At 38.7% G+C, this 27573-nt stretch overlaps 1 protein-coding gene across 3 annotated transcripts; it reads right to left on the bottom strand.

Moving 5' to 3' along the window:
* Positions 1–257: 257 nt before the first annotated feature.
* LOC122057947 (serine/threonine-protein phosphatase 6 regulatory subunit 3-like) lies at positions 258–27573 on the bottom strand. Of its 3 annotated transcripts, XM_042620311.1 has the most exons (20): positions 27419–27547; positions 27113–27160; positions 26163–26266; positions 25680–25766; positions 25481–25556; positions 25310–25384; positions 25174–25227; positions 17825–17884; positions 17583–17699; positions 16929–17023; positions 16609–16811; positions 15499–15596; positions 9013–9116; positions 8712–8877; positions 8496–8618; positions 7077–7159; positions 4460–4598; positions 4275–4304; positions 4002–4072; positions 258–1266 (listed from the first exon to the last, which is right to left on the bottom strand). In XM_042620311.1, exons 2-20 carry the CDS (start codon positions 27149–27151, stop codon positions 474–476), a joined length of 2517 nt encoding a protein of 838 aa, XP_042476245.1. In that variant the 5' UTR covers positions 27152–27160; positions 27419–27547; the 3' UTR covers positions 258–473. The 3 variants fall into 3 exon arrangements, with proteins under 3 accessions (XP_042476245.1, XP_042476247.1, XP_042476246.1); XM_042620313.1 differs by having other exon boundaries at positions 8496–8591; positions 27113–27573; XM_042620312.1 differs by having other exon boundaries at positions 258–1263; positions 27113–27572.

Below are 27573 nucleotides of genomic sequence, written 5' to 3'. Positions count from 1 at the left end.
ACAAAGGGGGAGAATAAACCAAATCAAACTTGATGCATCCTTACCCAGGTCATACCATTTCCCTCCTTTTTAGGTTAGAAATTTTTCTCCCCTCCCAAACTGCTTTTTTTTTTTCTCTTTCGGGTGGGGGGATAGAAGACTCTCAGAGGACAATGCTGTGACAAATTGCAGTATATGTGAATCTGAAACTAGGACTATAACATTCCAAAACAGAGGCTAATCTTACAAAACCAGAAATTTAATGACCAAGAAAATAATGAATGGAAACAAAAACTTGAATAACAAGAGAGCAACAAGGATAATAACCATACCAACCTAATATCCAATCACTGATACAGAATATTCCCATACATTAACATATGCAGACATTCAATTGCCGATTACTGTACATATATATATATATATATATGCCAGACATTAAATTGACACCACCATTGATGACCAAAGAGGTCATTGGCTTCAATAAGGCAGACTCACTCCTGAACAACAGCAATCTCTTGGTCAACCCTCCAGTAGTTCGCATCATTGAACTCAAATATCCCTGACCCATCCTCATTTGGCTTCTCCTTTTCTGGCCCCTTCGGGGAAAGATTCCTCTTCAAAGGCCCAGCTTCTCCGACTATCCCCTCTTTCAGTGCTTGTTCCATTGCCCTCTCCGTACCTTCTAACTCCACGCCAACAAATTCCACATCCTCCTCAAACAATGAAGGCACGGTTGATCTTAGACTGGCATCAATGGTGCTCATACCATTTGGTAAGTTGACCTCACCATTCGGCAGAGAGTTTCCTGCAGGCCCAATGGGGCTGGAAAGATCAGCATCTGAAACATAAGAGTCACTAAAAGGATTTCTACTAGATCCATCATTCTGCAAATCTGCAGACTCTTGCCATCCCATCCAATCAGGCAATGGTCTATCACAAAATGGATTGTTGTCAGCAGTAGCATACTGGAAGAAATCCAGATCACCAGAAGCACTTGATTTTTCATCCGGAGGGTTCACGCCACCCTTACCTGCAGGATCACTTCCTGCACATCCATTCAGGAAATTGGAGCTAGAGCTGGATGCCCCGTTGCCTGAAACCATGCCATCAACCAACTCTTCGTCCTCTCCAACAACCACTTCATCATCACTGCTACTACTGCCACCATTTGTTGTTCCATTCAAATTAATCTCATCCATAGTCTCAGACAGTGAAGTGCTCAGAGGCTCATTACCAATTCTGTCTTCTTGGAAAGCAAACCAGTTGGAATTTGTGAACAAGCTGCTGAAACATGAAAAATAAGAATTGCCTCAGCCATCAGCAGTGAACTGATTTAATACCAATCACATCTAATGTATTGAAAGAATTACTGAAAATTTATAATTTCAATAAAAAAACAGTGCTCTTGGTCTCAACCAGAGAGAATCCATGTAACCCAAGACCAGCTTTTAGGTACTAGTTACCAGACCATTTGATGAGAACGTGTGGGGGCTGGCGAGAAAGATGAGGCGATAAAGCTCTAGGCCTGGATGGTATTACATTGGGCTTTAGAAAAAAAAATGTTGGCACCTTTTGGGGAACGAAGTCATCAGAATTATCTAGGGATTCTATAAAGATGGTATCTAGCAAAGAATGCCAATGCAACTTTTATTGCTTCGATTCCAACGAAGGACTCAAGACAGCTGAAGGATTACAGGCCCCGTATATATTGCATTTATCCCAGGATAATTCTCATGACTTCTTGCCTCAGCCATTTTATCCAAGACCTTTTCTACTCAAATGTGGTTGCTGATGCAGCATATTATTTCAAGACAGCTAGGGGCATTTGCAAAAGGACAGATTCCAGATAAGGTGTTGACTGCAAATATGTTGGTGGATTCGCATGTTTTGAAAAGGGATCCCAGAAGCTAAGGATAGGGTTTGGACAGAAGTGGCAGTGGTAGATGAAGTGTTACTCAAAGGCATCTTTTTTTGTGCTGGTCACTGGAGCACCAACAGGATACTTTAGGGGGTTTAAGAGGATTAAGGCAGGGAGATTCCCTATCACCCTTTCTATTTACTTGTGTATCTGAAGCTTTGACTGGTCTAGTGGAAAAGGCAAGGCAAGTTGGGTGGGGAGGGAGATTCTCACTAGGGAACTCAGAGGTGAGGGTATCATTGCTTCAGTTTTCTGGTGACTGCTTATTTTTCTGTAAGGTGTCTTTAGAGGCAGTAGTAAGCTGTAACAGTGCTGAAGGTTAACTTGCAAAAAACTGAGAGGGGGGGACGGTGTGAGAAAAATATGGAGGATTTGCCTGGTGAATTGGATTTAGGGTGGAGGCTGTACCTGTGGTGTGCTTCGACCAACCAATGGGAGCCAAAAGTAGATCAAAGAGTTTTGGGACCCAGTCATTGAGAGGCTGGAGTTTAGGTCATCCGCATGGAAGGGCAAGTTTCTGAGGGAGGGAGGGAAAAAAGTGTACTTTTCAACAATACTATATATCTTTTATGCCTATATATTTGGCTAGAAGAATTGAGATCAGAGAAATTTTCTTTGGCATGGGAAGAATGACCAAAGGAGAAATACTATTGAGTAGATTGGAAAAGGGTGTGTTGTCTAAAGGACAGAAAGGGGGTTGGGTATTAGAATGGTGAAGCTGATGAATATTTATTTGTTGGGAAGGGGCTTTGGAAGTTTAGGAGACGAGGAGGGGTTATGGAAGGAGGAAATTAAGGCAAAGTATGGGATCTTGGAACGGGGTGGGAAACTAAGGAAGTGATGGCGTTCCTATGGCCTAAGGCTGTGGAAGGTGATTTGGCAAGTCTCAATTATATTCGAAGGAGTGAGGTATTCCGTAGGGGCCAGCAATTCACTGAAATTTCGGCAGGATTTTTGGCGAGGCGAAGTGCCCCTAAAGGAGATGTTTCCAGATTTGTTCACCATTGCATGGAATAAGGTGGCAAGGGTTGAAGAATGTATGGAATGGATAGAGACTAGAGAGGCAGCCTGGTCACCTAAGTTTAGGAGGAACCTGATAGTGGTGGTTCTTGACTAGGCAAGTAAGAGAAGGGAAAGAGGGGGGGGGGGAAGGAGGACAGGAGTGTGAGGGAAAGAAAGGAAATTTTCAGTCAAATATTTCGTCAGGATGCTTCATCACGGTGGATCAGCATTTCTGAATAAGGTGATACGGATCCACTGGGCCCAGCCTTGGATTGAGTTCTTCGTATGGATTGCAAGATTCTAATGTTGGATAATTTATTAGCTAAGGGCTGGAAGTTAAGGAATGTGTGTAAGCTGTGTGGTCAAGCAATAGAATGGATTCCACAACTTCATTGCGTACAGCTTTGCCAACGAGGCATGGGGGAAATTGGATTTCCATAACTTTCTTCTTCAAGCTTTCATAGAGTGGGAAGAAGGACCACCAGAATGGAGGATGGAATTGTTATGGAATATGGTTGCATTTGCACTTTGCTGGTGCATTTGGGGAATGCACACTTTTTTTAGGCTGAGGAGAAGACTAGCAACGGTTGCATCCAACACGATGTGGATGATTTCCATCCGGTGTTCAGTGGTTCGTAATTTAGAAGAACTAATAGTTTTGCATTTTGGATGGTGGGGTGATTTGTTAATGGTTTATAAATTTTTGGTGGGACTTTAGTAAAGGAAGAAACATAAGATAATTCTGTAGAGTGCCTGTCTTAGGCCGGGTTTTGTACAGTTCCTGAATGTACAGGTTGCTTTCTTTTGCTTTGCATCACTGAACCGTTCCAAGCATCAAACTAGAAAACTAGCCAGGCCAAGTCAATTGAGTTAAACCATCAGGTCGATCTGATAAAATAAAATAGTAAAGCAATACTTTCCTTGAGGGTTATAGAACAAGACCTACGGCAAACACAATGTTTGATGCCAGGAAATTCTGATATTTTCTATTTAACCTGTTTAATGATTATGCTAAAATGCACTCAATATGCTTTAGGTTTGATCAATTATCAAATGGGCATGTATACACTTCAGTTCATCCTAATAGATTTGAACTGACCTCTCCTGATCATCGCCTAGCCTCAATGATGAAATCACCACTTCTGCAGAATCATCATCGAAGTAAACATCCTGAAATTTTAAAATTTATCCAAATTGTGAATTCTATATAAAAAAAATTCCAGATTACTACCCCAATAATTCTCTCCACCTCATCCCCAGGATATATTAATTAATTCAAAATTTGAAACAAACACAGTCAACTCACTTTATTTTTAAATGAACAAGTGAAAGAATATTTTCATTAATTAAAGAATAATCAGAGAGATTTTACCTCATCATCTCGCTCAAGGGATCCATTAACCTGCAACATTGAAAGATGAACCATCTGAGTGGGGAAGAAAAAGATAATGAAACACAAATTTATCTAGTAGATCCCCAACCACCATCCCACCCCACCACCCCAAAAAATAAAAATAAAAAAAGGGAAAATAATCGGTTGGTTTCAATATGCAATACCTCTTCAGTTTCCTCATGTTCAAACATGTTGTATCTAAATGCCTGACTTAGATTATTTGCAAGTGTTGTGACATCATAATCTCTATCGTTAAGTTCATCATCACTATCCCGTGTCTTCTCCTGCAATGCAGTCGGACGGCTGTAGGGAATAACAAGCATCAGAGTTTAGAAGTTTCAGTTCTCCGATTCTGTAACTATTAAAACACTAAACAAAAATATAATGAGCATTACATAAAAAAATACATGCAAGATACCAATGAACATATAGGAAATGGCTGGCTTATGCCGCCCGTGTGCCCAACCTGTGTTTAGCACTCTTTTCCCCCTTGAAATGACCCCCCACCCCTCCTGTATGATGCCTTGTCGTGCACCCCCATTGGTGTTGTACATGCGGGCAGTGTGCCTATCCCTCTCCCTAAAAAATTCTACAAGAATTTTTTTTTTGGGGGGGTGGAGTGGGAGGTCATCGCATGGACTAATAGATGAATGCATGGGTAAAAATGGGTATTCTTCTTCAACCCCAAGATCAAACCTCACCTCAAGGTTGTAAGAAAAAGCACAATAGAGCCACACTGGGCTCCGTAGCAATGTTCTACACCAGTTATGGAATAGGTTTAGCATATACTCTTCTGGTGTCCAGAGTTCTGTACAATGAGATCTAGGCAATCATGCACGAGGCGAAAAAAAAACAAAAGAAAGGGAGACAAGAGGAATGAACCGATAGTGAAACCCTAAAAACCTTCCGCAACTCTGGTGACCCCCCGCAACAGCCACCAATAAGTTTCCCTTTTTCTTCAAGGGTATTTTGTATCTTGGTTGTATTGTAATAATGTAGGGTAGATACATAGGATAGTTTTCGAGATTGTTTCGAGCTTTTTTGGTTTAAGTGTCAATAGTAATAGTAGAGGGGCCCATTAGTTATTAGTTAGAAAGTAATTCTATTTTTAAATTATATTAAGCAGTTGTCTTGTGACCCATCCTATTCATGGGGATCTGCTTAAAGGAGTTATTTAAGTTATTTGGGAAGCTTTATTACCTGTTTACGAATAAGTCAAGTTCATTTACGATATTGTTTCTGTTTTTCTATAAAGCATGTAGTCCCTCAAATCGATAGCTAATGAGTAATGAGTAATGAGTAGAAGACACACTTAAATTGAAAATTGGCTGTGAGTTTGTCTGCTGTTCCAGTCCTTTCCAGTCCAGCTGCAGTACGGAACCTGAACCCAAAGCTATGATCAGCTCTCTCTCATGGGATATGTTTTCTCCTCACTTCTCTTCCTTTGTTCAACTCTTCTTCTTCCATTATTTCTACTCCTTTCTTTCTATCATTCTTCAGTTTCAGCAAGAGTTTTTTTTTCCGAGTTCAGTCTTGTGTCACGAGGAAGCTTTTATTTTGAACGATCAATCATACAACTCTGAAGCATGGGGTTTACGTTCCGCTCCTTTATTAACAGTAACAACATTTGAGGCTACAAAGGTCAGTCAATTTTCTCACTCACCCCGTGCCAAGCGGGGTATAGGAAATTCCCTGTAATCTGAAAAAAGGTAGGAAGAGAGTGTAAGGGTCATTATTAAGTTTCTTTGTTGGTTTGTTGTACAGGTATTGGTAGTCAAAGGTCAAGCTAGCTTAGCTTATGGTTTCCCTGACTTCTAGTAGGACTGAAGGTTGAGTTTGTATTAGTGAATCTTTACTCTGAAGAAAGTCAAGAAACGGTATATCTTCTTCCTTGAATGATATATTCTGCTGCTAACAGACTGCGGGAGCACCTCTGCAATAAGATTCTGATCACAGTTTACTTGGGGCCTGTTTACATCTGACACCTTTCGGATTTCCAGATTGCATCAATAATAATTATAGATAACCCTCACCTTCCTCCATGTTTTTTCCTTCTATCTCATGCCTCCCTCTCTTTGCCCTGCTTCACACTCATGCTTTGCAGCTTTTCTCTTGCCTAACCCTTATCTTCCTCCTCCTCCTTGTTTCTTCTACTTCATGCCTCACTCTCTTTCTCCTGTTCCACTAATGCTTTGCAGCCTTTCTCTTGCCTACGTGAGTCTGTGCGTCCACTTTTTCTGTTGGGTTCTTCTTTTTGGACAGATGAGGTGCTAAATTTTAACTTGTTTCATTTTTAAGAATATCAAGTCTTAGTTTCGTCTAATCAAGTCGTCTCTTATGTTCTAATTTTTTTCTTCCCTTTTGCAAGTTCCAAGTTTTCTGCCCCACAATCCCAATCTATATGAAAGATTAACAGAAAATTCAAGTAAAACAACATTTAATAATCAGCCTTTGTGTGTGTGTGTGAGAGAGAGAGAGAGGGGGAAGAAAAATAGTATCTTTGGGTCTTTTCCATGTCCACGACAAATCAGCTGATGCACAAATAACCTACCTTCTAGTTTGCAAGAAAACTAATCACTTCTGTTGGAATGTCTGCTTTGGCACAATCCACTTATTATTCACCCAATTTTGGTGCCGGACTGATGGTTACCCAGTGCAGGGTGGTATGATAATATATCATAGGCTCACCATCAGCAATAAATATTACAACTATACACACAAATCATACACTCAACTACTCCAGGCAATACAAATTGTGCAGAAAGATAAAGAGAAACATACCCACAAGCCCATCTGTAGACATTTTCCACGTTATTTCGCTCCTGGAGAATGGTTCCTTGCCACTCAATCCATTCACTGCTTTCCTACATTAAGCGCAAACCAAAGAAAATAAGGTCCGGATGCAAAACTAAAAAGCTCAAGGGGGGGGGGGGGCAAAAGTAATTCCACAAAATGAACAAACTAACAATGAAAAACTAAACCAGATTAACATAAAATGAAATTCTAGAATTAACAGACATTAGCACCCATGCAACCAATAACGGATGAGCTAGTTGATCCACAACCACGCTGAAGTTTTCTTCGCTTGGTAAGGCCGACTTTTAGGGGGTAGAAGCCACTAGCCAACTTGAGCTCAAGGGCCGACCATCAGATAAGAATGAAACGGTTGGAATGGCCTTTTTTACATAGGCGGAACACCCCTTAAACGAAATAAGAAAAAGATCTGACTCGGAGGGAGTATGCGCGCAAGCGGCAGGGTTCTTTTGAAGCAGCTAGCAGATTCTGAAGAAATGAGCTTCAGGCTGTGTAGTCTGATGCAGCTGGATGAAGCCCTTGCGTATAGGAAGCTGGAAAGAAACCAGAGGTATGACGGGGATAATCTTTTCAGTTATAGACCAGTTGAGAGTAGTCAAGTACTTCCATAAAGACCTTGGCCCAGGTTTGAGGTTCATCTAGAGTGGGCCATGCAATCAAGCACCAAACAGAGTGCACTAGCTGATCGTAAACCACCCGCCCAACCTAAACAAAAATATCATGCTCAAATATCTAAAATACACATGATTAATACTAGAGATTTGGAAGACTCAAATTTCTTTGACACTAGAAGCTCCAAGTGACAACCCCCCACCCCCTCGGGAATGCACATGTGAGTTGAGATACCCCGCGTGCTGTATTTTGGTCATTGACATACAAAACCTGGAGCTGACCAAAAAACCCCTGTGAAGCTTTTCCCCTCACTTTGAATGCGACATGGAGAGGTATCCAGGAATTGCATCCTAAAGGGATCCAAGCTTCCCCCCACCCCAGTCTTCAACATGGTTTGGTGACTTTGGTCCATCAGAATAAAAGTTTGTTTCGGAATAAAATTTTGTTCCACATGCGGCTAATCCCTCCCTAAGGCAATTCTACACCTGACAGTTCCACCATTTTTCTAGCTATTGGATTCTCAGCTGCCAATCCGTATCATGATCAAGGGCTAATACAGAAACTACTAAAATAGGGGAAGTTACTAAATTATTCTTTTCTAATAGGCACTTTGTTCCCAAGTACTTTAGCATATATGACTTTCAAAGATGAGTTGATAGACGCTAAAGAAATACTACCTGGGCCTTTCAGTGGTAAAGAAACTTTTTAAACATTTTAAGCATGAATTTCTTTCAAAGATGCATGCCAATAATACACATCCAATCTCTTACCAACCTGTAGATATGCATGAACATGACTGTTGACATGTCCCAGTTGAATGAGCTTGTTTGAGATACGTGTAAGATGCCCAATATAGCCTGCTCGAGGCACCTGTTTTCCAGCAGCAGTTAATGTTGGCTGCAAAGTTGGTACAAAAAAAAAAAAATTCATGGATGTAACGTCTGATGTATACAATGAGCCGAAAGGAAAACCAAATTCACATTCAGCTACCTTATTTGAATCACCAGAAAGAATGGAAAGTCTATCTGCTTGAAGAAATTTCTCAATCAAATTACAATCTCTGAAGAGATGATCAATTATGGTGATATTTTTGCTCTCCAAGCACGACAATATAATACTCTCAACATGATGATGCAGTGAGTTATTGAAAGGGTACCTGCATCCATCGACAATAGAGCACATAAACCAACTAAAGTATGATGCATCTTTCAACTAAATTCACACACACACACACACACACACACACACACAAAAAAAAAAAGGAAGGAGAGAGAGAGAGAGCAGAACTCACTCAAAGAATAGATTTAAAACCCTTTGGATGGCACTAGAGTTGACCAACTCTTTCTCAGCAACTTCATTGCCTGTCCTCAATAAAACTGAAATGAACTCCACAATCTGAAATTGGATAGTAAATATGAATGAGAAAGAAGAACAAAGGTCCGCAAAACTACAAGCTAGCTCATTCAATAAAGGGTATCCAACATGAACCATTATCAAATATGATACAACATTACAACATGTAAAAGACTGACGCAGAAAAACACTACATGAAGCAAATTGCTGATACAGTGACAGTGCCTTGACTATCATCCACTGACTCATGCTACTCTGACATATCAGGGGAGTTAAATCTTGTTGCTAGAAATCTCCCAACCAAACACCAAAGAAATATGTTGGGGATACCCACTAACCTCCAGAGTTCTAATTTCATATTGGTTCTGATGATAACAAACAAATGCAATCTCTAATGAGTATCTACCAAGTGATATGCGATGGTAAGAACCTCAACGTGACATGGACTACAAAGTAAGATGTTGGACCTCAGGAGTACTAATGTGAAGTCATGAAGATCTCTGTGAAGTCATGAAGATCTCAAGCATCAAGAATTGAAAGATGTCAAGTGAGCAAAACAAGGTGAAGATACGGGAAGTCATGTACACAAGAAGACAGGAGTGAAGGCTCAATGTGTAGAGTCCTGTGTAGAATAAGTTATAATAACACACATTGCACGCACTACACTGCATAGCATACATGCATGATATAGTTGGACTCTAGGTGGTGCTCATTCACAATGCCAAAACACAACCCTTTGCTGAGATAACAGTAAAGCTCTTAAGGGTATTTTAGCATACTAAATGACTGATTTTAAAGTCATCTAAACTGGAAAAATGAATATCATTGAGTTGTGGAACCAACACAACTTGAATCAGGTCAACTGGACTTCATATGAGAAAGTTATGACTGTTTGAATAACAATAATCAGTCAGGTCAAAAGTCAGATGCCTGCTGGTAACTACCGGTAGAATTCTGTGATCAGAAAACTCATCAGACCCAGAACAACAGAGACGAATTAGTAACAACTGGATCCTGCCAGGACCCTATCGAATGCCTCCCAGTAAGGTCCCTGGTTAGCCGGGATACCTACCGGATGATCTGACGCCCTCCAATGGCAACATTTTTTATTTCCAACGGATCTATTTCACCCAACGGTCACATGATTCAGTAGTTACCGGTAAAGGAAAAATATGCCAATTAGGCCATATTTCTTTTTCAAATCTGATTATTTTCTTACCTAGTTTGGGACTATTAATCACCCACGTAGATACCCCACTTATAGCTTATTAAATTAACAATTAATCAAGCATTGAGTATCATTATCAAAAGCTTAAAAGTGAGAAAATGTATTAATCCATTGAGATCTGGCATTGTGATCATTCTCAAATGAAGAACTCAAGTCAGCTTACAAGTCTTCTACATCAGTCTACATCATTCTACATCTATTGAGAAGACTACTAAGGTGCATGCATATATTGTCATTATATATTCGTATCATGCCCCACATGAGGTAACTCGAATCTTTTATTCCACTCTATCTTTGTATTTACACTAATCTAGATGTACTAAGGCTAGTGTGGGATACTGGGATTCACTTATCCGGAAAAGATTGTAAAGGTCACTCTCTATCTGTAAATGAGATAGCAAAGGTCCCCTTTCTACCAGGAAAGAGATTTGTAAATGTTTTCCTCCTTACCTACTGTATTGAAAGGGAAGAACTAGTGGAATATCCGCTTGTAAGGGAGTGGACTAGACTCAGGTTGAGTTGAACCACTATAAAATCCTTGTGTTGTGCCCTTGTGTGATTGTGATTAGTTTTATATTCCGCATTGTCTTTTGCAATCACATGCCTAAGGAACTTAATTGAAGAATTTTTTTAAATCCACTAGTATAACCTATTCACTCCCCTCTAGGTTCTTTCAGAATATTGATTGAGCCTATGTGCTATATAAAAAATCCCTTCACTTCTCCGGAAGTCATCATTCTCCCATGTCAAGAAGGACCCAAGTGCCTTAGAACTGACAGTTAAATTTGAAATGCCTTACAAATCATAATTTCAGAAAACTACGGACATTATTTATAGTGCAACTTGTTCCATCACTAAACTAGTAACTTTGGGGGGGGCTTTTTTTTTTCAAGTGTTCTATATTAAAGGGGGAAGCCATGATACAATTTTGAAAGCCAATTAGTTCAAGACTTCAAGTACATGAGGCACATTGAGTTTAGCAAGTCATAAACCATTAAATCATAAAGCATAATTTATAGTTAGTTGTTCAATTCTGTGAGGGAATTTTCTTTAGTTAGTCATTCATAAAGCATAATTGGTCCTTTGGATTCATTAAAAGTTGTCTAGCACATCTGCCCAATGGATATTACCAAACAACCCCTTTGTTTTCATGCATTGAGACTATTATTGGTTGCATTTTCTTGAGTGGTTTGATTCCACAAGACCACGACTATAGTTTGGTCTAAATCAGCTGCAAATCTATGTGTCAATGACTAGTGCAACTCTAACTACTGGAGTTTAGGCTGGCAATATTACATTAGCTTTCACCTTATAACTTTTATTCTAGATCTATTCTTTTTTTTCTCTCTCTTAAAAAATCTCCATAATTATCCATAAATCCATCTCAATCCAACCCTGTTTAGTTATAATACTAAAATTTCCCTGCTCACATCCTCTATTCCTGATAACTACCCTAAAACACATTTACTTCTCCAAAGCCGTGTCTGACATTCTTGATATCAGTTACCCACCTGCTGATAGCTTTCTGATAAGTAGTTAACCGAGTGTTGCTTCATATGGAAAACAGGGGTATCTGGTTACTAAGTATTAAGAGAGAAAAAGGGTGGGGGGGGGGGGACAGCTATGAACAATTTCCAAAAATTTATGGGGTTGTTTGGTTATTTAAAACAATGGATTGAACCAATGGGAAGGCATTTCCCACATTGAAACAGATATATTGAGAATTGTACATACATGCTAAACTCCAGTTTCCTACATATGCAACCAACAACAAAAACTGTCAAGATGTTACTGCTTAATATGGTATTTCAGCTTACAAAAATATACAAAAGCAAGAAGCAATTACAATAACAATGAACATGGCTATCAGAACTGGTTTCCCTAATATTGCAGTGGAAGGAGAAGCAGCAAATGTCATCAGGTAGTATCAAACCACAGAAGTGACTACCTAGGAGAGTTGCCCATTTTCTTAAGCTTACTTGCCTGACTTCTATAGTGATTGTCTCTTTCTTGTGGAAATTGAGAGAAAGCATTGATATAGCTGATAAATTTTGCTAGAGAAGGCGTGGCCTGTCCTAGATTATATTTTGGGTATAGTCATATTTCATGAGATTGTAGTTTTTTTTTTTCCCTTTATCTTTTATTTCTCCACTAATGGTGGATTTCTTTGGGGAAGGTGCTGGTTTGTCTCCAGCCTGCTTTTCTTTTCTTACTTTTTCTGATGTACCATAACTCTCTTTCCTTGCTAAATAAATTTGTTACTAAAGAAAAAAAAAGGGAAGAAGGCACATGAGTTACTTTATTTTGAGAAATACAATGATTAACATCTCACAAGAGTAATGCAAAAATGCTGCCTAAGAAACTTATGATGATTCCTCTGTCTCTATCAGAATAGCACCACTAAACTGGTCCCTAGCCCTAAAAGAAACCTCTCAGTAATGCAACCCAGGTTCCCGAAACCCAGCTTTTGGGTCACTATGGGCCCACCAAAGTGGGGGAGAAAACTCAAAATGAGGCAGACAATGGCAATTCTGTAATTATCTTGAAGTTCAGAACCCTATTAGGAAAGATAACAAGAACAGGCCAGCAAGGGCAGAATGGGTAATAAATTTAGGAGGGACATTTCTGCAATTAAAATTCAGAGGGTTTAAACAGAAACAAAGTTCAAATTCAGAGCCTTTTGTGTAATATAAGTATAGGGGCTTATGTGCAATATGCGAAAGACGGGTAGTTTCTACCTTGTGATACAGTGCTGGTCTTGCTATAAAACCAGTAACCGTATGGATTGAAAACCTTCTTCGTTAAAGCTCTTATTTGCCTGAATTTTAAGGTATGATTGCCAACCCAAACCCTTCTTGAATGCAACTACTGGTCACTCCAAACAGCAAGTGAAGGAATATTTAAGAGCTGAAACAGAACCTGGCGGTAAGCAAAGGACCAGGTCTGAGATTCAAATTGTTTCTCACAACCCACGCAGGTCTTAGTCATCAGATTTCAAAGATTGGGTCACCTCTGGGGTAGATAATAACACACCAAATCTGGAGATAAAAGGGCTAGGGATGAGTGAGAAGAACTCAATTATGTGAACATCCACCCATAATAGCATCGGCCAACAGAGAAAAATAATGGAAAGTAAGAGGAAAGAGGAGTAAGAGAAGTAACAGCAGGAGGCGAGGAGCTAAGCTGTGGGAGAAAGCTCAAATCTGAGCCAGTGAGAATAAGAGAGGAAAAAAGGTAGCATGCTGCATTTATAATGCAGAAGTAGGTTACAAGTAAACTACCCCAGCAGTTTATAACCCCAAACAAGATAAATAGGACACAACGATTAACTTGATAATAACCAGAAATAGGACCAAGAAACAAGGAAATAAGACCATCAAATAAACCCCTAAGGATACAATAGCAATGCAGGTGCAAAACCAACCCAAAACCCAACCCGATAGGAGAGGGAAGGACCTACGATAGGGCTGGAGAGAGAGAGGTGTGGCCGGGTCTGTGGGGCTCCAATTGAGCTGCAAACTTGGTCGATCATAGGGCCCAAGAAGGGTACAAAAACCCCCAAAGTTGATAGTCTTCCGACAACTGGTTGTGGAGTTATGTACCAGAACTTTGATAGGGCTGCTTGGGCAGCAATGAGAAGAGGATCGAGTGATCCTTGTAAGGCTGTGAACACCCTCTGAAAAGGGCATGCAGATCGAAGGCCAATTGGGGAAGGAAGAGGAGATCGATCCCTCTCCTAGTTCCTCTAGGAATGTTGGTCGATTCTGTCTGGGAAGGGCTAAACAGGTCTGAATCTTTTAATAATGATAAACAGTAACAGCAAGTAATGGAAGCAACAGTAGAACAAAGAATAAGAACGAAAAGAAACAAAACAAGTGTGGGTGGGATTAGCTATCTCGGCCCGGGCATCTCACCCACAGCTATCCCAGACAGTAACAGCAAGTAATGGCAGCAACAGTAGAACAAAGAATAAGAACAAAAAGAAACAAAACAAGTGTGGGTGGAATTGGCTATTTCGGCCCGAGCATCTCACCCACAACTATCCTAGCTGTTTATACAATTGATTGCATTCATTCATTATTCAAATTTGAGAATTGAGGGTACATAAGCTCCTCTATATGTAGAGGGCAAATTAGCAGTCATACCATAACTAGGAGTTAGACTCCAAGTAGGATTAGACCTTACATAATAGGAGTTAGACTCCAAATAGGACTAGACTAGAGCTCCAACATGGAGTAGATAACTAACTGGTCATTCACTAATAGGGAAACCTAAACTGACTAAAAACTGAAATAACAAAGGAAATAGACTCAAAATAGGACTCTAACTAAACTAATGAATTAAATCCCGTTTTCCTACTTTCTACCAATATTTTAGGCCCACTAAAGTGGCACATTGCAAAGAAAACTCATGGGATCAAAAGCCCAATACATACATAACCCAACCCAAGGCTTATTCCCAATAAAATAAGCCCATTAAATGACTTATCTACATCAATTCACATAGTGAATAACCAATCTCAATTTTTCAATATTCGACTCAGTTTTTTCTCCCCAATCAACTGATTAAATATAGACTCTTAGAATTGAAAACAATTCCAACCAGGAAACGGGTAGACTACGACAGGGAAACTGGAAAACGCACTTCTATGCATCTATATCACATAATATAAAATAAAACAAAAACACAAAATGCAAAATGCAAATTACAAAATAACCCTACCAACCCCTATTAGACCAGAATCCCAATTCGAGCTTGGTTCGTCTCAGTCTAGGTCACATGAGCCGGTCTAGTGACGCACAAGCAACTGCATCACTCAGGTTTTACATATCACTAACAAACAGCCAATGTCATAAATAAACTCCACTGCCAGTGGAAAACGCCCAATAAAACCAGATGACGTTAAAAATTGATTAATACAAAGTTTGGAAACCCAGCTAAGTCATCCCATGAGTCAGTAAACCAAGTCCACAATTAGATGGTCTTGGGACATTTGAGTGTTCAAATTCTGACAAACTCGTATCAAGTAATAATATCTTGAGACTGTTGACCTCGTTTAGCACATAGATGGAGAAAACTGTCTCCACTGAGGCTATGCTTAATTTCCAAAAGAAAAAAAAAAAAAAAGATCATTTCAAAAGGAAGAGGACCATAAAACGTATATAGAGCACCATCATAATTCAGCGTAAAACAAACCTTTAGACGATGCTTCCCAAGAGGAGGCCTTAGTTCCCCATATGTTGTTTGCAAAACTCTGTCATCCGAGGACACATCCAAAAGCATAAGCAAGTCTCCTACACAAGAGAATGCAGTGAAATGATAACCAAGGGGGAAAACAAAACCCACCAAAAAGTGACAAACTAATTGCTATGTGTTTCAGAAAAGTATAGCTTGTTATAGAGATCCCAAACCGTCATGATCATAGTCTAGACAGACTCTAAGAAGATTGATAATTTTCAGTACAAAACGCAGGTCGACTCACTAGGTATGTAAATTTTGACCAAAATTTTGGTTTCGGTATCGTTTTGGTCCAAACGATAACGGTGCATTAAAAAACACTGTTCCAATTCAAATGGGTGGAGAGTTCGACTCATTTCGTTAGTTTCAAGTGGTTTCCCTTGTTAGAAGGGGAAGCATTTTTTGCCAAATCACCAAAATTTCTTGGCAAAACGAAGTGGTGGGGACTACTACAACGCATCTGCAACAAAGATTTGCCAATTGACAAGATTTGTGCAAGATTCAAACTTAAGAGGTATGCCCTTTTCCCCAAAAGTTTCGAGCCTTCTTGGAACACTAAGTGGAATTGACCGTTGACATAGAGTTGGAGGAACTTTTTGTAAGGGTGTTATTACCTTCGTTGTACACTTGTACTAGACCACTAGTAACACTTGTAAACTTGTACGAGTAACACTTTACACTGTGCAATATTAAATGGTTTTCCTCGATTCATAATGCATATTTTAGTCGTTTTCATAGCTCAAAGGAAGGATAGACTAGAAATGGTCCTAACCTTTGCCCTTTTGGCATTTCTGCACAAAGTGGCAACTGACAACTCAGACTCCAACCCACATCATCTGGCTGGCAGCTCGAGCGCTATCAAACCATGCAATGGTCAGGGTGGTAATTTTCATACAAACCCAAAAATATTGATCATAATCAGAAGAGGCAGACAAAAATTTCATAACAGACTAATATTGCCATGAATAATTACCGATCCTGACAAACAGAGAAGAGCAATCAACAAAGGAGCATTACAGCAACTTCAGAAGTCATGGATCCACCATAATCAGACAGTCATTAACTTACCCAGTTTTGGCAGCATAGCACTGACAGTCTCATGATTAACAGGAACAGGTGGTTCATATAAGTGTTGACTTCTGAAAGAACTAATCATAGGTGAAGCTGATCTTTTGGGATTCAACAAAGAGATGCACACAGACAGTGAGTGAATGAGGCCAGATTTTGATTGAGAATCTTCCAGTGCATGACCAAATATTCTTGCAACAAAACTGCATATGAATTTTATGTAACATATGAGCTTCAGATGTAAAAAAGAAGTCTTCGAACAATTCAATTATATAAAGAAAACAAGAAAAGGACAAACTTCAAGAGAAAAAATCACAAACCTAGGGCTTAAAAGTTTAGTAGCCAAAGCTGATGAAGCATTCCAAGTGATAGCACAAAGTGTTTCTGCTGCATTAGCATGAACTTCAGGAGGACTCTGAACAATTTTAGATTTATAGGGATATTCATCAGTGACCAAAAAATTGTCCATCACATTAACCAGTACCAAAAAAAATACCAAAGATTGAATTTTGTTTCTGCTTAGTGAAAGTACAGAAGCACAGAACTAAACAATGCAAAGGTGGCATAGCTTGGCGCAACATGGTTATAGCAGAAAAATTCCTCTCACGAGGTGGCACAGTTTTATATAAGCACTAGCAGATACCTCCATCAGTAGCCAAAACAGAAAGATGCAACATGCCATCAATCAAAATGCCACCCAAATAATACACTAGCAACTCAAAATATCAACCGAATGATACAGTAAAAAGGGACCCCACCCATTACACGATACTCATCATGGAAAGCATGCAACGGATGGGATACCATATAGTACATACCCAGCCAAAGCCAAAATGCAATTTCAATAGCTTCAAAATGAAGTGTCAATGCAATACCAATTATCATCTATGAATGCCTAACAGAAAATTATAGGACAGATTATTCTCCAGCAAAAAAAATTCTGCCAATCAGCAATTAGCAATTTCAGAACTTACACATGGACTCAGTTTATCCACAATCATTTCTAGCAAACTGCTATCAGCTAACCATTGCATCACATCCATAAAATTAGGATATACATGGTCATCAGCGCCAACAAGTCGAACCAAAACCTGCAGAGAAAGAATCAGTGAGAAGGAAAACACAGTCTAATGAAAATTGTGCAAGAAAATAAATTCGATGAGACAAAATGATCAAATAACCCATTCAAATCAAAAACAGGTTTTTTTTTCCAAACCTCCATGATGGATGTGATTCCTATCAAATCAACCAACTGTCGGAAAACATCCTGATGGGCCTGAGACAAAAGAACCATAGGTAAATCAACAACTTGCAAATATATAAATAAAATAAAATAAAATAAACAATAGTTTCCAAGAATTTGCATAACCCAGTCATGTCAATTTGTATAAGATGCTTATTTCTGACATTAATTTAACTCTGCCAGCTCTGGCACTGCTGGTCCCTAAGCTTGGATAAAGGAGGAGGTTGGATGTGTCAAATTAGCAAAGCCACCATTTAAAGAAGAAAAAAAAGAACCTCAACCAAACCTTTTGGCGTAGATAATGGAAATTCACTATTTTGATCTAGCCTGTCCTTTGGAAGTGAAGAGACAGCACTACAACTCAGGTGCAGCCGTGCAGTGACAAATGAGCAAAGGTTGACTAAGCCATCTTGGAGGATACATCCTCTAGTGGCACCTGGTGGCAGTGAGTATTAGAAGAGGATTCTCACACCATGAAATTTAGTAAGTGAATTCCAAACCCCATGGGACGGGGCAGGTAAGGATTGACCTTTTTGGGGGCAGGGGAGGGGGGTTAAGTAGCATTGACCAATAAACAATAGGTCCAGTTTTGACATTGGTGAAAGTTGCTGAACCTAATCTTCTCCCATTACCACAAACACATACTTGACAAAGAGTAGCGCTTAATGAAATTTCAAAACGGATCAAATAGGCATATAATAAGAAAATAAGAAGCACTAAATGGGTTTAACCTTAAAGTTGACCTTTATCACAACTTAGGTATTAGGAATGAAGAGGATGATACATACTGATTGCTAACACGTGGACGAAGACAAAAGAATAAGATCTTATTAAATACATTAAGAATGAGATCAAAGACCCCTGCCCCAATAAAAAGTCCAATTAAAGAAAAATAAAATATCTGTATTCAGCAATTATTAAAGAAACCTACATAAAAGGAATGCTATTTTTTCTACGAGGACATTATAGCAAGGAATCTTCAGATGTTTTATCTGCCACACAGCAGATCAATTGCACTTAAACTTTGTGCGTATCCTGCCAACATCACCCTCTACTCAAGCAGTAAATTTCAATCCAATGCAAATACACTGCAGGCCAATTATATCAGCCTGTGGGTAATGGGTCAACAAACATAGTTCAAAATTTTGGAAATACTGAAATTTCGAGGAAATATTTCAGTTTCGACAATTCTAAAAACCGGAGGGGGGGAGAGCAACCTAGTGCACGAAGCTTCCACTACTGCAGGGTCTGGGAGGGGTAAATGCACACAGCCTTACCCCCTGCTTCGAAGGAAGGCCGTTTCAAAACAAAATGGCATGCAAATTGAAGGGTGTTCAATGTTTCGGTTTTTTCACTGAAATGGATCGTAGATTCGTATTTCGGTGCCATTTTAATGGTATTTCGATTTCGATAAGGATCAAAACCGAGTCTTGAACCTTGCCCATAAATGAGATATTTGGTAAAATATGGGAGGACAGGTCTGATCCTAATCAGAGGTTCAGATTAAGTGAGGAACAACACTAGATTACAGTATCTGAAATTCCAGAAATTTTTTTAGAAAATAAAATAAAATAAATAGAAACTGATAAGACTAGATTTGAGAGAAGAAACAGGAGGTGCCGATAGGTAAGTTATAAGGAGAAAAAAATAGGAAAGTTAGTCAGGTTCTCAATTTTACAAAATGCTGTTGCTGTGCTTTGAAGAGAAAGAGAGAGAGAGAGAGAGAGAGGAATCAATTAAGAGAAAAATTAGGAAGGAAAGTAAAGAGAGAAGAAAGAGGAGGGGTATCCAAGAAAGAGGAAAGATAAGATTCTTACGTAAGAAATAGGATCTTACCACATCTGATTTCAGAATTCTATAAGGGAGAGAGGAAGAGGGAACGAAGGAGAAAGATATATATAGAGAGAGAGGGAGAATATCAAGAGGGAAGAGAGAAAAATACCAGATCAGCCAATCCCAAATAAATTGCTACCAGCAAAGTATCTCAAAATCAATCTACTAATCAACTCCTATAGGGGGGGTGCACATCTATTTATCTGATAACTCAAGCTTCATCTCCTCCCAACTAGTAGGTTCTCTATCACGGTCTTCTAACTCTAGCTCATAAGTCCTCCACCACTCACGAGCAACCCCAACTAGCTTAGCACAAGCTAGTTTCATCTTTCGTTCCTCAAGTAACTCATAATAGTCAAAATAGTCGTCTAGTGCCACTACCCAATCATAGAACAATTGGGGGCCATATCTCCCATCAAACTCCTTCAGATCGAGCTTGACCTTCTGTGAATCTCCAGAATACCTCTGTTGCACGGGATGTTCAGTCTCAAAATATCCTCTTACATGCTCTTCAACAGTAGGTTGTGCTATCGGAACTCTCTGTGGTGCTCTCACATTAGGGTTTGCGCTCCTGTTAGTCAACTGAGCAACTACATTCAATGGGGTTTCTACTTCGGGTGTTGTACGTGAATCACCAGTAGGCTGTTGTGGTGGGGTCTCTTCATTCAACAACCTGGCATCCAATTCAGCCTTCAATTCAGTCTGTAAAGCTTGCTGTTCAGCCTTCATCTCAGTCCTCATAGTCTGTAGCATCTCCATAAAAGAAGCTAGGGTGGGGGTGTTGTTCCCAGCCATGCTTTGATACCACTTAATGTAGACTAGGGTAGGGGTCTAACCAAGTCTCAATCTGCAAGAACTTTTAAACCAAAGAACAACCACTGGTAAAGGCATAACAGTGGCACAGGTCAAATCTGATTAAAACCAGAACTAGGAATCAAGTCTGCCGAGTCCAGAAATCAGGGATTCTGAGATCAGAATATAGCTAGCTGGATAGGATAGCTAGGAAACAGAACTAAATCCAAATACCACTCAACAAACATAATCAGTCTTCAGATAATCAACAACATGCAACTCCAACTAATTGATCTCTGTTTCAGGTCTGAAATCAGAACCGATAGCACTACAGGACAAAAGTGGAGATTTCTTGTATCTCATGAACCACAAGTCAGAATGACCTGATATTTGGATCGAAGGAGGCCCTTGATGGGTGGATAATTCAATCAAAATTACAGCTCAAACCAATGGCTGGAAGTACTTCAGGTCACAGAGAACCGATTGTGAAAACTAAGGAGATTCTGGGCAGAATTAGACTTTTAAATACTTGGTCCGTAGAGCAGTGTTAGACAGCAGTACTCCTTGAATATAAACTTGAAAGAGAATAAGAAACTTGAAGAAAACCTCGTGGACTTCTCGCCGCAAGGAGTCGCTTGGATCAAACACCAAACCCAATACCTTGATCAGACATAAGGAAGTTCTCTTGCATAGAAAGCAATAGCAGCAGCAGCAGCCATGTATTTTGTCAAAATCGTGGCTCATTTAAAGAGCCATCATCTTTATTTATAATGATGGGGAGGGTTCACAAGTAATAGCAACTCAGAGTTTCTAAATCTAAGTTACTAAAAATTGATTACAAGAAGTTACTAAAAACTGGAAATTAGAATCTAATGAAAATAGAAACTAGTCTAGACAAAAATTAGAAACTAACAATGACTTGAAATTAGAAACTAATTTAGGACTTCAAAATAGAAACTAAATAACTAATTAGTAACCCCATCAGCAGCCCAAACCGTGGGCTGACTTGGACCAGATCTGGGTCGACCTTGGTCTTGGTTCTCCTTGTGTAAACCCTTGTTGGAACTGCATCACCTCCATTTGGCAAAAATAATCTCCCTTCAACACTCCAGGTAGAGATTCATCTGGAAGTTACTAAGTTCTATTAAGATTCATCTCCATGTTACCTATCGAGAAACCTTTCGCTCATGGAAGAACCAATATCACCCAAAGAAACCATCTCAGCACTAATGTAGGTTTAGATTGTCTAAACCTAAAAAAAAAACCTATGAGAAAGATGAAGACAAAGGAGGCTCTAGCTCCATATGGTTCCAATTGAAGTTAAATTGGAGACAAGCCTTGGAACTGGTAAACGAGCAGTTAAATTGTTTAAAAAGATTATTACATTGAAATGCCGGATGAACAGAGAAAAGACACTATGGTGCCTCTTCAGAAATTACAAACACAAACAAGATGTTTAAAGTTGCGCGGACAATAGTGGCATCAAACTTATGAGCCACTTGATGAACTCTGGGACAAGGGGAAACAGAAAAAACAAATTGGATTTTCTGGGAGGAATTGAAGCTATTTAATTAGACATGGTCCAAAAAAACCACAAAAAAAGAAGAAAGCTCTTACATTGTCAGTACAAAGACAGATCATTTGGCGGGTCGCAGAAAGGAAGAATCTTTCAAACAGATACACTACTGTAATTAAGATTATCATGACGAAGCTGCAACCAACTATTGTGGATATTCAACGAAGCTTCCAATAAGGCAATAAGTCAGTCAATCCTAAGGTAAGCATTAAGCCTTACCAACTTCAAGTCAGCTTGATGCAAACCAGGGTTCTGAAACCCTATTCCGTTAGGTAATAATGGGCCCACCCAATCACTTAAATAAATCATCAAAATTTGAATGGCAATACCATAAATAAATGAGAGTTTTGACCAACAAGATAAGTAACCAAGAATGCATAATACGTAGGAAGTAGAGTTAAAAGGTGAAAGGCCAATCTTGGAACCAAAGGTAAAATAAGGATAAGAAAGGATAAAAGAAAAGGGGAAGGGCACTACTGGGAACTAAAGAATTAATGGACTTTAATTACTAAAAGAAAAGGTCTTCATCTTAAACCCAAGATTCTCAGCAACTAGGTGGAGAACTGGAATCGATCCAGATTGAAGAACTCACTCAATAAGCCTCAAATGGAGCCAATATTTTAGATGTATAATTCTGATACACGGCTCTATTAAATCCAGCAAGCAACAGAAGGTTTCAATGACTTGAAAATCCAAAGAAAGGGGTTGAAACCAGGGCTGGCAGCAAGTACAAAACCAGACTCAAGTTCTGGTTCAATTCTCTAAATAGGAAAGGAATTCAAATAAAGACTAATACTCTAACTAGGAAACGAATTCAAATAAGGAAACTTGGAAAATAAATCTGATGTCCTACTCAACCTACCCAACAAAAAGATAACACGATTACCCCAATTAAATAAATAAAAAGGTAAATATTCTATTTAACCAAAATACCTAAACTGGACATGGTTCATCTCTTGTCCGGATTCCCAAACGGGTTTTGGCCAATCCATTTGAAGCACTCCAGCATCACAGCATTACATAGTTCTGAACTTTACAATCTCAGAAGGTAAAAATGGGGTTTGAACACAATCAACGGTATAAATTTTAAAATCATAAAACTTAAAAGTTCGCAGCTTCAAGTAAGTTCTGCAAAACTTGGTGACCTGAATGGTCAAAGTCAGACTTTTCAGAAGAATTTTTTAAGACAAGATTATTCTAAACTTCTTTCTTTTATGTTGTTTTTCCTCATTGACGCTTTGCTGAGACCACAATTTTTTGAAGGCTAGATCTTTTTCCTCTAAAAAAAAATGTTTTTTTTTGTGCAAGAACCACTAGTTGGGGCCCAGTAATGTAGGACTAAGTTTGAAAACGCAAACTAATCCAACTGCAGGAACTTTAAACCAAAGAACAACCACAACCAATCCCAACACACCAGCAAATAGCAGACCAATAGAAAATAGAGGCAAACTAGCTGCTGTCGACTTCAATATCCAATACTACGTAGGTCAGATTATAATTGATCAAGTAGATGAACTAGCAGTAGTAATATGATGCAACAGTCCCAAATCAACAGCAAGAATCACAGAAACAGAATAGGACAGATCAAAGCAATCAATTCTGGTTCTATTCTGGAAAAATCACTACAGGACAAAATATGAGAGATTTTGAATATCTCACTAATGGCTGCACAGAAACAGCCCAAATTTGGATTGATCCTTAGTGGGGAATGGGAGAACAGTCTACCAGAATTTGAGAGCAAACTAACGGCTGGAACTAATACCAACAGTAGAGGCCGATTGGCTCTTTTGTCAGAAAATCTGGGCAGAAATCAGAAATATAAATACCTGAATGTTTCGACAGCAGTAGAACCTTCAAAACAAACTTGAAAGAAATAAGAAAGCTTGAAGAAAACCTCCTAGACTTCACGCCGCAAGGAGTCGCTTGGATCAAACACCAAAGCCTTCTTCTTTGATCAAACACAAAGAACATCCAGTGAAGCCAGCGGCAGCAACAAGACTCTTTTTTTTAAAACATAAATTGTCTCCCTATGATGAGAGCTCTCCTTTATTTATAATAATGATGGGGTTACAAGAAAATAGAAACTAACTTTAATTTTCAAACACTGAAATAGGAAACAAAAAATTAGAAACTCACCTAGTTACTAAATCTAAAATTAGAAACTTACAAAATAGAAAGTCCTTTAGTTACTAAAACTGGAAATAGAAACTAACTTATGACTGGAAATTAGAAACTAACTAGGTACTGAAATTAGAAACTAAATAACCCCATCTAAAAAGGAAACTAAAGAAAAATGAAACAAATCACTGAATCCCGTATGCAACCTTATAACCCCTAGTTTAGACCCATAAAAGTAGCCCAATACACTCAAAACACATGGGATCAAAGGCCTAACATGTATGGAACCCAACCCTAGGCTTATTCCTAATAAAACAAGTCTATTTTGGTAATTAATCTGATCACCCAGTGTCTACATGTGAATTGCAAGTGTAGGTATGATAAGCACTTCGTCTATGGGCATTGTAGAAAGAACAGCCTCAGAGGAAAAGCACTTCGTCTATGGGCATGTGAATTGCAAGTGTAGGTATGATAAGCACTTCGGCTAATCGTTCTTCTCTTATTGCTCCAATACGATGGATTGAGGGGGAGCAGCTACGCCACTAGAGGAAATGCAACTCCGTAGCAGGTCTTTTCAAACGCTTTCTAGGATCAGAAGGAACCTCAGAGCTCTGGTCATTAAAACCCAAGATGCCTTTTTCTCTTATGCATTCTTTAATTTAGCTCTCTTACATCATTTCTTCCAAGCCAAGGTCCTACTTCCACTAATATTTCACTAATAGGGGAAAACACCAGGTTTTAAACTAAGAAGCAGATTGACAACTAAATTGTGTAGTTTTTTTAGTACAATTTCTATTTAAGAAATAAACAAAGAAAAAATCATATGATCATATTGGAGAAAGAAGGACATCAGCGGTTTTCGTCCAATTCTGAATACAATGGAGAAAATCCACAGACTAACCATAATTAAACCTACAAAATGCTTGCCAAACATTATATTTCCCAAAGTAATAACAACAAAATTAGCAGGAGAAAATTATCTATGAGCAAAGCATATACTTACTTGTACATAATTCATAAGTGGAACAGTCTTCCGCACCATCAGACACACAACCACCTACCATTTCACAGCAATTACAATAAGCAGCCCGACACAAGTACAGGAGACATGCCCAATAAGAAACAAAAATACAGGATACCTTGCTGAAGTACCCTGCCAACAGGGTGCTATGAGGACGATTTGGCTCCAAGAAGGAGAAAAGTAAGCTCATTAGCTGTAAACACAAGGTCACAAAACTTAGAAAAAGTCATTCCAAGACAATTCCCATAATAGAAAGGAGATGCGAACATGAAACATGAGAAACATATACCTCCTCCTCCTCTACTAAGGTCTTGAGAATGACATCAATCTCACAAATAATTATCTCACAAGCAATAAAGGGAAACCTAAATAAAAAAATATATATAACAATAATATCATAAACCATGAAGCAGTAAGTAAGAAAAAATCGAATTTGGATGGTTTCAACAAATAAAACTAATCTCGCAGACTAAGTCAAAGTGGTGTACTTGAAAACACGCTTGCTTTCAGCATCCTCTGGAGCTTCTTCCACAATATAGTGCAGTAACTGCTCTACCTGAGCTCTATCTCGCAGACTAAAAAAATGAATTATATGAGAACTTTTTCAACCAATTTATTTGTCAGAACTAAAGTAACAAAGGAATAAAGTATAGACACGTGTAGTCTTCATTACAATGCTTTTATTGCAATAAGAGCAACAGTGTAAACACGTGTAGACTTCATTACTATGCTTTTAAATTGCAATTAAAGCAACAGTGAGAAATCTATCCAGCTCAGCTTATTGGTAGGGCTTTTCATGCCACTTAGTAAGTTAGAATAGAGTTAATCCAATAGAAAAAAAAATAATATAAATATGCAGTTGAAGATGCATCAAACAGGTTGAAATTTATTAGAACAAGGGAGAGGGAAGAAAGAATGAAATATAGTTGCTGCCTTAGAAATACGGAATTAAATCAGGAAAGATACATTACAAGTTTATGAGACGACTGTTTAGAGCTTTGCATTCTTGGATTACTTCTTCCTCGTCGAGTAGCTCTTCCAAAGTGAAGTTTTCCTTGTCTAAAACTGATTCCACCTATTAAGAGGAGGGGGTGCAGGACTTTGTGATCAAGCTCAAGAGAATATCAACAGAATACATGCAAATCAAGAATAGACTGCCACCCATTTTTGGATTAGCAACCATGACTATCCCTCAAAGTCACTAACATTGTAATCCCTTGAGGAAAATTGAAATTTAAAGCCAACTGGGACGATGAAAAAATAAAAACAAAACCAGATACAAATAAGCCTGGGAAGGAATAAGTTCTACCCACACATCGAAAAATCAAAACTCACAACTAAAACAGAATCCACATAAAACAATATGTGAGCTGTAAGCGCATAGATATTAATGACAAACTAAGCCATGGGCTGCCCAAATAAATGAAACATCAAACAACAATTTCAGAAGACAACAACTTGAAACGATAGAAAAAGAAAGTAACTCCACAAGCACAGTGTCTCTCGAAGATTAAAACATAATCTAATTCAAAAGAAAGGCAAATTAAAGTGGGGCATCGTTTATAGATTCCCTAATAATCACCAACTCTAGAAGTGAAAAAACATTGATTTTTAATTATCAGCTTTACAAGTGATCAACCATTGATTAATAACCACTAACTCTACAAGTGATTAAATATTGATTAATAAATTACCCATTGAAGTATACCAGCTCAGAAAAAGCATTCATCATAATAAATTACCCAATGACACAGTTTAAATTTCTCGTATTTTTTAAAGCATTGATCAACAGCATACTATAGCAAGAAACTGCTCCAGAAAATAACATACTTTCTGCTTGATCCCATCAAGAGTTAAAACACATTCAAGGAAAAATAAAATAATCGCCATAGCATACGAAATTGAGCAGAGATTCACTTACAGGAGAAGAGGCAGAAAGAGCGGTCATGCGCCAAAACATTGTGAAGGCCTATTTTCTCCGGAAAAAAAAAAAAAAAAAAACTCGTAACAGAAGCTTTCAAAATTCGCAAAACCAGAAAGAGGAAGGAGAAAATCTGATCAAAGATAGAGGAGCAGAAAGAATGCAAAACAGCTTCGAAGATTAGAAAACCCTAGCAGCTCGAAGGTGTTCGAAGAAGCTTGAACGAAGTTCGAAAAGGAAAAATAATGCTCCAGCTTTCTCTATCTCAGGAAGCGAGACAGAAAGAGAGAGAGAGGGGAAGCCAACCCGCAAAGATCGAGAGCCCCAAAATCACCGCTGTAGCGTAGAAAATGCTGATGGAGGTTGCGACTTGCGAGAGAGTAAAAGGAGGGTCGCAGTTCAAAAAATAAAATAACAAAATAAAAATTAGAAGATGCATATGGATGAACGGATCATATAGG

This window comes from Macadamia integrifolia, chromosome 12 (genome assembly GCF_013358625.1).
Source record: "Macadamia integrifolia cultivar HAES 741 chromosome 12, SCU_Mint_v3, whole genome shotgun sequence".
Taxonomy (NCBI): domain Eukaryota; kingdom Viridiplantae; phylum Streptophyta; class Magnoliopsida; order Proteales; family Proteaceae; genus Macadamia; species Macadamia integrifolia.
The sequence above is the reverse complement of the archived record's forward strand: the minus strand, read 5'-3'. Positions and strand labels throughout refer to the sequence as shown.

What these genes read in the sequence shown, in the direction of transcription:
- LOC122057947 (XM_042620311.1), bottom strand. Translation starts at nt 27,151, where the DNA reads ATGTTTTGGCGCATGACCGCTCTTTCTGCCTCTTCTCCT. An exon ending in GAAAGCAAGCGTGTTTTCAA is followed by an intron (nt 25,557 to 25,679) that starts GTACACCACTTT and finishes TTTTTTATTTAG; the next exon opens with GTTTCCCTTTATTGCTTGTG. An exon ending in TGGCAGGGTACTTCAGCAAG is followed by an intron (nt 25,228 to 25,309) that starts GTATCCTGTATT and finishes GTGAAATGGTAG; the next exon opens with GTGGTTGTGTGTCTGATGGT.